Raw genomic sequence first — 15,477 nt, forward strand, 5'->3', positions numbered from 1 at the left:
TGACAGCCAATTTGTACAAGGTGCTAAATGCATCTGCCTTTTCTTTGTACTGATCATACTGAGAAGATACTTTCTGTTTGCTTTCAAAAGCAATTAAAGGAAAAGAGCATTCTAGTGCAATTCTAAACACCATTTCAACAGTTGCACTTGATTTTAAATAATAAAGTCCAGCAGGCTGTGCCTTTTTGCTGTGAGGTTGGCTTAAGACAAGTGAATCTACAGTTCATGCTTTTGTGTAATGCTGTAATATAAATCCCAGCAGAAATGGTAGTTATAATTGTCTAACTTCTTTTGCCACTAGAATGCATAATAGAACTCACTTTATTATCTCCAGGTAGAAATTCTGCTCTTATGGAATCCATAATGGGGAAGATCCAGGAATATTAATAGAGGGAAGTGTGCAAAATGATGGCAGCTCCATTACTTCTGAGTGATCAGACATGGCTCCTCCATCAGCCATCCAGCACAGCGTGTAAAGCACTACTTACCTTCAAGCATGTGAACAGTCATACTGAAGTTAAGTTTGTAAGTTTATGGATAAAGCATGCATATCACCACTCTGCTGGAGAACTGAGCCCCATGGATACATGCTTTGCTAACCATGATTCCAATCTTAAAAGCAGAGAAAATCTTAACATGTTGATAAGAGAAAGATCAACCTTATATGGCTGCACCTGAGGGGAAATTGCCTTTCCAGAAAACTGAAGATCTCATTTTGCAGTGCAGCTCCTGCAGGCAATATAGCCACTGAGAAAATTCAAAACTTTATATACCATTAAAATTCTTTTTAGTTTGAAGTTTTCTGATTAATATTAGCATAAATCAGCCACGTTTAGAAAAAAAAACATTCACTAAAATTTAAATGCAAAAGAATAACCCTAAGTTCTAAAAATCCTGAAAATACACAAGAATCTCCAATAGGCTCATTGCTAATACCGGAATTATCTTCATCTTTGCGGATCTTTAACTTTACAAGGTCCTCACAGTGCTGAAGGATCTGGACAGCATCTTCCATTGAGCAATTGTCAAGTCGAATGTTATCTATCGCAAGCAACTTATCACCCAGTTCGAGTGTCCCAGTTCTGTGAACAAGCAAAGCAGCTTACATGAAATTCTAGTATCTTAGAAGGTATGAACATTATTATAGAAATGAGACAGATTTTTAAAAACAATTATTGCTTAATACACTGGACATTTCATTTTTAACTGCTGTTTACAAAATAAAAGCAAAAGTCTCTTACAAGCTCTGTTTAACTTGAGGCTGGTTGGCTACACAATGGAAACAGATTTTCATGGGGAGCTTGAATGTCTCACCTGTGAGCAACGCTTCCTTTCTTGATATCAGAAATAACCAGAGGGTCCCCTGGTTTTCTGCTGGATGGAGCTGTAACACAGAATACGTACAAGTATCTGGTTTTTATTTCTAGAGATGCAAATGGGCTAATTCTGTCTACAAATCAATATTTCATACACATTATTTACCTTTATTATATTTCTTCCCTTTCCCTAAATTATACGTACATGAATGCAAACAAACAGCAGCAGCATATTAGTAAGATTGCATACTCTACTTCTCAAAAATTAGAAAATGCCAGAATTAAGGTGACTGGTGCGAAGTGAGTTTAACCTGATATGTCCAAATTCTGGGTTAGGGCAGGACTGAACCATGTGAAGATACCACGGTACAGGTCCAGTGATCTATCATAAAATGCTATGTAGCTGCAACATATAAGGGAAGAGCTTCTGTTAGTAGAACCTTCCAGGACAACTACTGATGTGGATCTTTGGTCAGAATATTTCTGTCAATCACAAATCATGTTTTATTATATTCCTGACCAAGAAAGCTGCTCTGGCAAAAATTCCACAGAGTGGGCTAGACCACGTTCTTTATATCCACTCCTGTCTCATTCAGTGTTTAAGGCAGAGGTATGAAAATAGTGCTGCCTGGGTGAGAAAAGAGGTATCTACTTCACAATAAATGAGATGCTGTGGAAAACTGCCATGCATACCGCTGGGCTGATACACAGTATCACATCTGCACAGATGTAGCTTACATCAGGCCAATGCTTGCTCTGAAGTAAGTATGTGCCCCCTTTGATGAGTAACCTTGCTCCTCTATACTTCTGCTGGGCCTTAAGCATGGTGGGCTTTTCCCCACTTTGTACTGGGGATACCTGCTAGAACCCCATCAATTCCAGCAATGGTCAAATTAGTAAAACTCCCACCAGTCCTCTCCTTGCACACTTAACTGATGTCTTCTGGGAGGCATCTGACCTAATTTTCAATTTGCTATCTGTCCAACATGGTGAAAAGGATGCTCTGCTCTACAATGTCAGTCATTGTTTTTCTTTACTGACTTGTGCAAAAGTATTTGACAAGTTTCCCTTGGCTGGTTCTGCAAGCCATTCACAATGCTGCTTAGCAATTTTCATAGAATCATAGAACGGTTTGGGTTGGAGGGGACCTTAAAGATCATCTAGTTCAAACCCCCCTGCCACAGGCAGGGACATCCTTCCACTAGACCAGGTTGCTCAAAGCCCCATCCAACCTGGCCTTGAACACTTCCAGGGAGGGGGCAGCCACAACTTCTCTGAGCAACCTCTTCCAGCGTCTCACCACTCTCACGGTAAAGAATTTCTTCCTAATATCTAACCTAAATCTTCTCCTCTTTCAGTTTAAAACCATTACTCCTCGTCCTATCACTATATGCCCTTGTGAAAAGTCCCTCTCCTGCTTTCCTGTAGGCCCCCTTCAGGTACTGGAAGGCTGCTATAAGGTCTCCCTGGAGCCTTCTCTTCTCCAGGCTGAACAGCCCCAACTCTCTCAGCCTCTCTTCATCAGAGAGGTGCTCCAGCCCTCTGACCATCTTCGTGGCCCTCCTCTGGACTCACTCCAACGGGTCCATGTCTTTCTTATGTTGGGGGCCCCAGTAACTTGGGGCCCCAATGCTGCTTGACTTCCAGTTGCATGGGAAGCAGTTAACTACTTCGGGGGAAGAAGAAGACAATTACTGACTGCTTCCAGAGGACTGTTTCTTGGAGCAGCTTCACTGAGTGCATTGTTTTGGAGGGTTCCTCGCTCCTCCCATTTGCTGACAGAAGACTGCACTGAAGATCCGATATGGTAAGCAGTGGGCTCAGAACTTGGGGGTGTCAAAAGATACATTTTTAGTGAACAGTGTGGCACCTGCTCTCTGCCATTGGGAAGTACACCACCTACAGCTGCTCTGGCCAGGCGGTAGTCAATATGGCGAATGCACACTGACTTTTGGGACTGCTGATACAGAAGAGCGTGCTGATATTAAAACATTGCCACATGGTATAAGGCTCTCACTTCTCCTGAAAGTGCTAAGCAGGGCTCTTCGATCACCCCAAGCCATTTCTCTCTGTGTACTGAGGCCTCTGCATTCATTCACAAAAGGTACTTTTCCATTAGGCTCCAATGCCTAACTGACAATCATCCAAAAAGCTACCCATATTGGAGGATCACCTACAGAATCCTGATGTCAGTTACTTTAGCAGCTCATGATTCTTCTCTTTGATGGAAAATGACAGATCTTCACCTACAGCAACCACAAAGTGTATTAATAATGACATATCCAGCACAATATTCTAACAGATCTTGTAAACCGTGGCTGCCCTGGCCAAGAAAACCTTTGAATGTCCAAAGGAACTGTTTAAGAACTGCTAAATAGCCATATTTCAAATGTAGTGTCTTGAAAGTCCAGAAGACAGACGTACAAGGACTTACAAGAATTTTTAGAAACTTGTCTAAAAAAGCACGCTTTCACGAAATGCCTATGTTACAATTTAGAGAACAGCAGTTAACTTTTTGCAAGATCTGTAATTTTCGTAGCTTGTTTCTCATACTTTCATGTCATGGGTCAACTATATCTTAGATGACTGTTCCATGATTTACTTTAATTCTTTGGGTTTGTTTCACCAATTAGTATCTTGTTAAAATTTTAAAGTATCACTTTGGTGAACTTATTAATTCTATGTTTTTACCCTCTGGGCTGCCTTATAAATCTCTGAGGTTATAAGCCACCCACTGTACAAGGTCTGCAGCTTGAGATTTGAGTATTGAGATAGTTTATGAAACTGCTTTATAAAAATTACCAATACTAAATAAAACAGTCCGTTATTGTTCCAAAAAAAAAGAGAAAAGGAACAAAAACAGGGGGAAGAGCGCAGCTCAAAGTGGGAAGCCACAGAGTACATGTGGACGCAAAGGGTATATTGCACACAAAGTTATTAGAGTTTCAAACTGAGTAAGTGTGAACCAGTGGTATTTTGTGAGTTATCCTGGGCTACTAATTGTGTCTGGTGGATGAAAGCTTTTTTGTAGGCAGCAAACACAGCTCAGTGTGAAATGAATCCCCTCCATGCTGGCAAGCCCTTAATAAGCAGCTACATACACCACACTTTCTTGTTCAATGCTCATGACATACTTACTACAAACTATTCAAGTTGTGTTGCAAAGATAAAATCATTAATTTCCTCCTGAACTTTTGTACTACACGTCACCACAGCCTAAGATTGCCCCCCATATGCTAGCGAACAGATGCTATCCTCAGAAAGAAGACTGAGTACCATTATCCTGATTTTACAGATGAGGAAAGGAAACATAGGAACATTTAGGTCAAAGTATGACAATTTTCGGTGAACAATTTGAGATACCCATGCCTTATTTCTCACAGTAGTTTGTAGTATATAACAGTTTCTATGTCCAAAGCACAACTAGTGGTATTTTCAGCAACAGCTGCAGATGCTCAGCATTTCTGCAAGTATGACCCCAGGATCTCAACAGTTTCCCCAGAAAATCAAGCAGCCACTTGTGGAAAATACAGTTCTCTCCCCCTGCTGTGAAATGACTAGCATCTCAGCACAACTCCACTGCAGAAAAAAGGAAAAATCTCTAATTTCCCCAGGGTGGCATTAAACCATCTTGACCATGAGATCACCTCCTTTTCCTTTCTGCAATCCTCCACCTCATTCATTATGCAGCCTCCATCCCCTTTAATACACACCACTGTTTCATCTCTCTCCAGGGAGTGGAGAAGCAAGTGTCCCAGTGAGAAAGTAGTATTTGACCACTTAATTAAAAAAGATTCAAAAGTGACACTGTGCAGCCTTAAGTCTCCATTTTTATGTTTCATTTCAAGAAGCAATTGCTTTTTAAGAAGCAATTATAACCAATCTCAATCAAACATTATCAAGAGCACAAACAGGCATAAACACTTGAGATTCACTGATTCAGGTGACAGAATCACATGGCATGGGGTCAGGGAGAAAGATGAGACATACTTCAGCATTTACTGCTACTAGAAATGCTGTAAAACTCCCTGTGATCTAGTTTTGGGAAGGGACCAGGCTCCAGTCCCTTGTACAGTTAGTCTCTGCCTCCAGATCCATGGCAGGTCCACTTCCTACAGTTCTCTCTTTCCTTGTAATCTCTGCTTCAGAGGCTAAGTGGCCATATGCATGTGTATGCATGTACCACCCTGATGGTACTTTCCCCCCCCACCAGCTTAACCGCTCCTTGTCACACGTGCTTCTTTCTCCTCACATTACTGCCCACCCATGTCCAGCATTCTTGTTCAAGTTCCAGCTTCCCCTACACCTGATCACACCTCAGCCTCTCCCCTCGTTTGCTGTCTGCCTGTTATGGCTCTCCACTCATTTTCTCTCCTTGTCTACCAAACATCTCATCTTTTCTACTCCCTGGTCCATTTGTCAGTCTACCTACTGCTGAGCTTTTGTGGAGACCTTATACAGTCTGTATGATGAACTACAAGCGGACTGAAGAGTGCATAAAGTTGTACAGATACTAAATCTGTATCTGGAAGGCTCATCTTAGCAAGTTGTTTGTTCTCTCTCTTTAAACTACTCTATGATCCTAGGTCTCTGTCTCAGGCCTCTACCCTACTTCTACTATCAAAGACACCTCCCCTGCCTATCCCCTGCCACTTGAAAGCAAGTTCAGTGAAGTGTTGTCAGTTTTGTAGAGTAGCTGTTCCATTAGGTTAAAAAAAACCCCAAACAACCCTCCTTATTTCACTGCTAACCCAACAAAAAACCAATGTGACTTAAACAGATTTTGGGGTGGACATTTCACCTACCACCCAGCCAAAACCCACTTACTAGTCTCAGCCTGGCTTCAAGTTTTGGTGTTTGATCAAACTCTGAACAAACTGAACAAGCAGAGGAAAATGCTCATGGGATGGAAAAATATGTTTAATACAAAGCCAGTCCACTTATCCACAATGCTGGTTAACAGCTACTAGACTCTTTTTAAATAGTGTGATTATTAAATAGATGAAAGAGCTTTTTAAACTTAGACTGATGCAGCTCTTTTGTTCCTTAAGTATTGGTTCATGTGGAGCAGCTGAGAAAGCTGCTGATTCCTCAGGCCCTGTCTTGAAAATAATTACTTGTAACATTGCAAAATGAACTTGAGTTTGCTTGATGAAATCGCAAAATATACTGAAACATGCTTTAGAAAGCCAGTTCTCCTAGTCAATGCTAAATATCTGTACATATTTACAAAGCTTGTCTCTGATGAACTATGAAAGCAATAAAGCAGACTATAGTATAGTTGCTAGTCAAAATGACTTAGAAAAACTGATGACAGTTTGGGTGAGATTCTGATATTCTTACCACCTTTGCAGCTTCTTATTCCTTGAGTAGTCCCATTAGCTTCAGAGAGATTATTTATGAAGCAAGGTGCTGCAGTTCATTACCAGTAAGGATATCAGAATCTTACTTAAGAAAGAAAGAAAAGGGAAAAAAAAAAGAGCTGTTAACTACAATTACCAGACTGTACTAGTAAGTCATTTTCTTGGACATCATTCACTGTATTTAAAAAATATTAGTCTATGATAAAGTAGCCAGTGGCACAAAAATTTATCTTTAAAAAAAAAAATCTATATTCCCTTTGAACATTACTAGCTCTACTTGAAAGCCATCCTTCTTCTAGGGAATGGTTCTATTATAAAAGCATAATCACACACACATGGCCACTGCTGTGTCATGCTTTATTTGGATGATGCAATTTTAAGAACTGAGACATTCTAATTAATCCAACCAGGTAACCAGGGGTGAAAATGACAGTAGCTGAAGCATGAAATATATAGTCACTTATATTTGCAAACTATGAAATAGGCTCTTTATTGAGTGTAGGTAGCTATTAATGGGAAGATTAGACAGATATTGCAGAGATAAGGGAAGGATGATGGGATGATAAAAGTCCAGTATGTGTGTGAAGGCAGCAACGGGCAAGGCCAGTATACTGCAAGGGAACCGCTGTGCACTATCCAAAACTCAGTGCTTGGATTAACATTAACAATGATCCTCACGAAACTTTCTTCTGCCTTCCTTTCTAGGGGCTTCTGCTATCTAAGGGGATTTTCAGGTTTTTTTGATTTTGCTTTTTTTCTTGCATTAATAAATCTGAAACTAAGAGAAGCCTAGTCTCTTCTTCTATTACCTCTCATGTTTTCCAAATACCATAAATTAAGCTTAACTGTTTTTAGTGTTGTGTGTCACCTTGGATACGCCTTCAAGTACCTGGCTGTAACTCTATACAGGCACACTTAGTTGTTTATTACCAAGGAAAACAACACAAAGAAAAAGAAATAAATTCCTTTTCCAGGATGTCTGCCTCCTACCAGCTGACTTAGAGTAGTAACTCTTGGACTTAAAATCAGGCATATGTTCAGGTGCCAGCCTGAGGTGAGGCTTACATTTCCCTTCTGACAATATGTGTCTGTCTTGTTTGCGTTGGGTATTTCCTGACTTTTCAACCAAATACCAAACTAAACTGGGGATATGGAAAACAAGACAGATGCTCTCCGTAATGTTTTTATAGAAATGGCACTTTCTCACTCACTATTAACCCCACTACCTTGAAAAGAGAGACAATGAAACAGGTCTCCAGCACTTAAACAGATCAAGCCCAAAAGTGAATAAACCTTATCTCCTCTATCACCCCTGTCTAACCCTGGTCATGCCAACTCCATCAAGTTGCCCGTAGTATTGCATTTGGTTTTTAAAAGAATCATACAGCTTTCTGACAGTATCAGTAATAAATAGGCATGCTAATGTGCTAAAGTGCCCTGACAAAAATGTGACAAAATGAATATAAACCACTTATATTTTTCACATCACACTGCCTCATTTAGGAGTTAATTAAGTAGAACAGAGCAACGCACTAAAAAACAAGCATGAAATGCAGCAATTCAAGACTTCTACCAAGCAAATTTACAAACATTCAGTTATTAGTATAAAACCTTTAAAATAAAATAAATAATTAATCCTAGGTACATTTCATATGCATTAAATACTATTAATAAGTGGGATTATTATATATAATAGATAATTTAATTTAAATATTAAAGATACTGCAGTATACTCAGAAGAGCAGAGCTAAGACCAACCAGACGTTACTCTGATTATATAAAGCCCTAATTTTATAAAGCACTAACTTTTGGAATTAAGTTCCGAGTCAGGAAGGTATGCAAAGTTTGGAAGAGTGCTAAATACTAAATCCCAAGAACATCAGCGTTCCATTCGAAGTTTACTCTTACAGACAGAGAAAAAGTACAAGATATCTGAATTTCAAAAAACAACACAAACGAAATTACTACAAAGACAATAATCCTACAAACCACTACCAGTCTTAAAAACATTTAAATAGAACAGTCTCTCTCCAGGTTTTCTCATTTCTCAGTATTTTCATTTGCACGAATACATGTAGACCTATGATTTCGCTTCAAGCATCATATCACATCTTAGAGAGTCCAACAATTACTCATTCAAGTGCTCAACGCAAGCAAACAGGCCTGCAGTGTCTCTCATCTGTTCCTCAGATGTAATTCTTAGCACTGAGTTCCCTGCTGTACTTTTGATTAACCTTATTCCATTGTGCTGGTAAAAGCTTTGAGAATATAAGTCAAAGCACAGTCTTCCCCCAAGACACATGAATAATTCCAAAGACAGACTAATAGTCTAAGAAAGGCCACAACCGTAAGGGAATGTTAATTCCAGTGAGACCAGATTCTGCACTGTCATTAAGTACATTAAACACAAGCCCATTAACTTTGATATGGATTGTTCTTTCTTCCATCAAGGGCTGAACTTGGTATGCTGGAGTTTACCTCATCAAAATCCAGTCTTAACACAGTGTTTACTGTCTGCTCCCAAAGTAAGTAAGTATAGAAAGCTTTGATTTCAAACAACAGTAACAAATATTTTTTTGAGAAATAGACTAATGCACACCCTTTTTAGCTTCTGTAGTAATCTCTGAAATCCCTAGCGAAAGGGGGTTTTGCTATGTGACCTGAACGTTTAGGACTGCTCACTAGTTTTACACATTGAGGATGTATCTTCAGACTCTGGATTCTGAAGCAGAAAATAACCCCAAGTATGTGGATCCTCATGCCTGCAAGAACCCTTGAGTTCAGTGGGGTTCTCTTCAAGAGCCTGTGAAAGACCATGACAGACTTTTCTTTAAACTTTCCAGCTATGCAAATACTTTTGCATGGGCCTAATTCTATGGATTTCTTTTTCATTTTTTTAAAAATAACTTTAATGGGAGTTAAATATGTGCAACGCATGAAGGTCAAGCTTTAGGCCTGGCAAACTTCTGGCTTCTTTAACTGCCAGAAGGAGAGTACAAATCTGTTACAGAATGATATTTCATCAGAGACAGAGCACTGCTAATCATCCCTTTCTAGAAAAAGGAAAAAAGAAGTTTATACCAAAACAAACACGAGCCTATAGCTACAGGACCTACTATCTGCAGATTATCCTATAAACATAGTCTTAAAAATAAGCACTTTCACTTACAGCTTATGGTGATGCCAAGTTCCACATTATGCTTCTTTGGTAGTTTTACATGAAATGTTCCACTGCTTGGTATAACTGATTCTATTAAAAAAAAAATTAAAATGTTAGCTAATTTATAAGGCACAGCAATTCCAAGTGCGCATGGAACTACATGTGTAAATTGATGAAATCACATCAGCATCACAAGCCATGGATGAAACACAGGTGCTGAAGTGAAGGAAGTAGGACATATGAAGTATGATTGATACCTCTATTGGTAATTTCACGGTAACTCAATTTTTTTTCAGGTTTAACTGAATTTATGGAGATTGCATGGGCCAGCAGCCAGCTGAGACTGCAAGTTTTTAGCTCATATGCAATTTCTGTGAGCACACGTGAAAATTTTAGTGCTGGCAGATAACTTTTAATTAAAAGGACAGGAGATCAAGTCTTAAGGATTTCAGGCCTTTGTTGCTGTAGGTCTAACATGTCTGCTAAGGTAACTGCCATGGATTTTACATCTAATGGGAAGAAAAGGAATCAAAACACCACTACTGGAGAAGTGCCCGGAGCTGACTGAGGCAAAAACCACTTGAACACAGAGCACTGTATTTGAATCCTGACTTTTGGCATGACTGCTAGCAAAAGTGTGGGCCTTGGCCTGAAAAGGAGTGACTCAAATTACAGCTATGGAAATATATAAATATACATGTGGTAGAGGAGTCTAACCATGAGTATGAGTCTGCTGTCATGGAGCAAATGGGAAGAGCACAAACAAGTCCAGGGACTGAAATATATGTGACTTCGGGTGTATTTAAATGACTTTCTCGTTATTATTTTTTTTAAATTTTTTTAGTATTTCATTTCCTATGCATACAAATGTACATATTGTGTTTGGCCTTTTTTTTTCTAACATTATCCTAGATGCGTGCATACTAAAAGATTATACAGAATTATTCTGGGAACCTTTAGCCTGCTTTTGACATCATGATTTATACTACCATTAACAATAATTACACTATGCAAAATACAGCACATCTGACATTGTCATGACTTCAAAGGAGCTACTGTCAGATGAACACAGAAGTCTTAAAAGTTTTTACTATTTACATAGTGGGGTAGTGCACGTACATAATGTGTACTTGTTTGATTTACACAATTTGTGATTTTATAGGTGCATTCTGTGTGCTTAAACACATTACAGAAGAAAGGAAAGCCATCAGTAATAATAAAGACTCACTAGCAACATTAACAATGATTTTTCTGGATTTATTAATTCAATTTCTATTATTTTATTTAGATTGTTGGTCTGAGATACTGTAAGTGAAACTCTTCAGAGTTTTCTGCTTATCCACCCTCTTATAATACTTTTCTGTCTAGTAAAACATTTCATTAGCTGGTAGAGGATTTGTCTCGGCTCAGCCGAATATTTCTATCTCAGGGCAGAAAAATGTCGAGAAATAACTCAGAGGAGGGACTGTCATCAGATCTTACTACAGGACTTGTCATTTCTATTTGCGTTCTGAAGCATGCTGCAGGGCTACGTGAAATGAGGAAGCTGTACAAAAAGACATACGTTTCAAATAGGTCACTTGAAAACTGAATGGCGTATGTGAGAAGAAAGTCTCCACCTTGGGTGCCTAACACTCTCAATGTACTTGGGATTTATTCCTTCACTTTTCTTGCAAGACAGAATAACAGCACATTCATACCTGCAACATCAAATTCTATTTCCAAAGTGACCTTGTTGGTGATAGAGGAGTCTCTGAGCAGTTGATTGGCCTCATCAAATGTGCTGTCTTCCGTTGGGATACCGTTTATTGCCACTATTCTGTCTCCTATTTGCAGCACCCCACACCTTGGTACACAATGATACAAAACAATCATCAGACATGCACGTTACTAGAACCAGCAATATCAAACACATTCAGTCTAACCTTGAAGGAGAAGTGTGGCACAGCAGCTCAACAGTCTACCCAAGCACAGAGGGGGACAGAAGCTGCTGCTGCCCCTTTGCACCAAGACACTATCAAGCACTCCCAGCGTGGGTCGTGCCCTCTAGATGCCACGACCCAGGAAGAGGGTCACAGCCTTCATGCCTCCATCCCACCCGCGGACATCGCCTCTGCCTCTGACCCTGGGCTACAGGTGTTGTAGCTCTGCAATGTCAGCTAGTTCTTGCCTGTGTAATTACTATTGTTCTCAAGCCATGATTAAAGACATACATAAGCATAAAAATGCAACTGAAGTGCTGCAATTAGATCATTAGTAAGTCAAAACTCTGGTATTCCCTAAGATTTGGTTCTGTACCAAAACTGAACAGAGCTGGATATGGCCTCCCCCCATGGCACACTGCATTATTACTATTTTGACTTCAGCGATGTTTCTGATTTTTTTTTTGCTTTTGCATGAATATAGCTTCCAGTCTCCTGCTGGAGGACTCTGGATGATAAAAACACTGGTGCTCGTCATTCTTCTTATTGTTGATCAAGCATATGAAATATCATTGTCAGAACAGACAGTTTATTACTTGCCACACTTCCATTGAGCAAGGCCCTGCAATTTATCACAAATCAAAAGCAACAAGCCCAAAGTACCCCAAGGAATGCTCAACAAAACACACTTAGCAGTCATCTGAAAGAACCTCACCTTTCCGCCGGGCTGTCAGACTCAATATAGGAAATGAGAGGTGGAGAAGACAAGGTCTCAGTAGCAAACACGCTACCCTGGAGCTGTATCCCAAACCCTACTATGGGGTCAGCTGTCAGCACTACTTCTGTGGTTTCTGTGTGGACAACCTGCCCAGCCAAACCAACAGTGCTAGAGGCTAAAGACACTATAAAACAGAGCAGACCAGGAAGAAAGACATTCATACACAGCAGAAATTTCATTGCTCTTTGAGAAAATTAATCTGTACAATAAACCTAGTCAATGAAACATCTCCTTTAAAGTCAATTTAGGCTAAAGTTTATACATGATGTATAAACAGGTATGACACATAAGAGAATAGAAAACATCTGGTTGTATGTTAGAATGCAAAAAGATAGTTCTGAGTAAAATAAAGATAGTTTACTGAGTAAAATAAATGTGTTTGACACCCCCACCCCAAAATCTCAGAACATCCTTGAATTCTGTTTGCATTAGGTTTGAGGCGTGGAAGAGCAGAACTTTCACAGGAGCTAAGGGAATTGGAGGCACGAGCCCAGCTGTTATTCAGGTCAATTCCCACAGACTCTTTTGAACACCTCACAGCAATGTGTTGTTAGCAACAAAGCACATGGCCCAGGCTTGCTTGCAAGAAATAAGGATGCCTTCCTCTTGTACATATTCACTATGTCAGCAATTTGTCGGGCTAACTGGGTAGCACAAGTTGAACAAACCCCTCTGTTTTAGCAAACAGTATATCTCAAGACATTCTGAGAAAAAAAGTTATTTGGTGACTCTCAAAGGAACCTTGAGGACCCTTCTGTGAGAAACACGGGCAGTCCTGATTTACTCCCTCTCTATTCTCACTCTTATTCTGAACAGGCTGCATTACAGAACAAATCAAGATAAAAACAACGTTGAGATTCCATGCAACCTATGAAAGGAAGAGCCTGCACCTTTGGTTCTTTGATCTGTGCCTAAAGGTCTATTGTATTATTGTTTGAATTCTCCCAGTGACACACTACTGCCTTTCATTATGTCATAGTCAGAAAGCTAGTCTTTTCAATTCCTGTTCAGACCAGTAAAGTAACGGTATGGTATTACAATGATAATCCTCCAATGCCGAGGATTCTGTGTGTTTTCATGTTATAAATCTATGCCATTACCTCTCCACCTCTAATTTCCTTCAAGGCCCATTTCTGCCTGCAGCAGCTACTAAGAATTAGATAAAAGTTCATGGTTTACCTGAGGGATTGTTTAACTGTGGAATTTTTTTTCTTGTTTTTAGTTCTTGTTTTTACATTATAGATAATATTAGCACAGCTGTAAGATGTTGGAGGTTGTGTAAGTATTTCCTGCACTTTGGGGCTACAAACATTAGACTTTTGTTCTGAAATACTTAGTATAAAATCTGATTAATGTGGCACAGTTGGCAATGACAGTTCTGTTGCAAAAGTTTCACTTGCCAAAAAGCTCATGAGTTTCTGTCTTCTTTCAGAAAAGCTCCTTTCAACTTCGAAACCGTCTTTTCTAAATTAGTGAATTCTCACTCATATCTTGTTTTCCTTTTCAAGAATTGTGTATTATTTCACTTATTCAATAGCTTCCTTCCTACTGTTTCTTTTATCTGCACTGAGTAAGACATGCTCATACTCAAATGCAAATACTAATAATCTGTTCTTAGAAATGGCCACCAGCCTTAGCATTTACTGCGTGTGAGAAATAGGTTTCTCCAGACCTCAGCACTGCAAAGGCTAAAATATGACTAAACCAGATAAATTCAGTGTCAACAGAATACCAGATCCCCTAACATACCTTCCAAAAATGTCTAAATTTAGGGTATCCAAGTTCAGAATAAGTTCCATTCTCCCTTTCTTTAAGGTCATACAGCAACTACTTTTTAGCTGCGTCTTTGTTTCCCATCACTTATGTGTTCATTCCTCCTCTGCAGCAGGCATGTAGCTGACTCTAACTTTCTTACTCTTTTTCTAATACCCTACCAGGAACCTTAAGGTCTTACAACATTTATTTCAACTTTTAGTACAGCTAAGGTTTTAACTCACATTAGGTAACTAAGTTAATATTTGTGGGATTTAAAACTCACCCTGATAAGTATTTTGATGATGTGGAGACTTAAAAGTGACAATTAGGAACTCCTCCCACCCCCAAAGAAATTGAAACAGAAATAGGAACAAAAAAAGGAGAGATGAAAACACCCTTTCCAAATCCTGTAACAGCAGCTATCTGCTAAGCCTTTATAAAATGCCACAGGTGCCCAAAACCATGACTTAGAGCTTGTTGGAGTTTGTAACTCAACAATAAATGCAGAAAGAAATACTGCCATTTTTTTTTTTGTCTGCTTGATGGATTTGAAGTTTTACAGGCCAGGAAGCAGCCTTATTGCTTTAAAAAGTGGGCATGGATGTGTAGGATGTGTATGTGGCTCCAGTGAACCCTGGTTGCTACTGCTAGGGGTACATTTTAGCATGCTTGTATATTTTACATCCAACTCTTAGCAACAATCCTGGGGGCTACTTTACTATGTGCTCTGCAATATGTAAATAATAATCTTGAAGATTATGTACTTACTTTTATTCCTGCAGCTGTACGAGAACCAGGGCAAGATGTATTTAAAGGTAAGTATATGGATTATTATGCCTGCAGTCTCCCACTCTGACCCTTGGGAAAATGCAAAATGTTCACTATTCCTCCTGGTAGCAGCTAACTTGGATGAGCTGAGAAAACAGCACCCATGAACATCTAAGACCCTCTCTAATTTCTACCAGATGTGCAGCCCTAGTAAGTATCATGTAAGTTGGTATAAAATTGTGTCTCACTTTCAAGTACTAATATGGAGCTATTACAAAATACTTGAGGTTTTAAACTTTAACCAAATAATAATCTAAGTGTTTCCACAATGAGTACCATACTTTAAACCCCCAAAAAGCAGAGGAAGAATAAAAATGGAAAACATGTGGCATAAATAAAGCACATGACAGCAAGG

General features: G+C 39.3%; 1 protein-coding gene across 1 annotated transcript in view; it reads right to left on the minus strand.

The window, feature by feature from the left end:
* GRIP1 (glutamate receptor interacting protein 1) overlaps nt 1-15,477 on the minus strand; it is a 369,469-nt gene that overhangs the window by 33,045 nt on the left and 320,947 nt on the right. The window contains exons 11-15 of the mRNA XM_068401733.1: nt 12,477-12,663; nt 11,540-11,685; nt 9,849-9,929; nt 1,315-1,384; nt 937-1,082 (exon numbers count right to left, since the gene is read on the minus strand). Coding sequence (XP_068257834.1) covers nt 937-1,082; nt 1,315-1,384; nt 9,849-9,929; nt 11,540-11,685; nt 12,477-12,663 — 630 coding nt within the window. The remainder of the gene's footprint in view (nt 1-936; nt 1,083-1,314; nt 1,385-9,848; nt 9,930-11,539; nt 11,686-12,476; nt 12,664-15,477) is intronic.

The sequence above is a fragment of the Nyctibius grandis genome, chromosome 5, assembly GCF_013368605.1.
Source record: "Nyctibius grandis isolate bNycGra1 chromosome 5, bNycGra1.pri, whole genome shotgun sequence".
In the NCBI taxonomy this organism is placed as follows: Eukaryota; Metazoa; Chordata; class Aves; order Nyctibiiformes; family Nyctibiidae; genus Nyctibius; species Nyctibius grandis.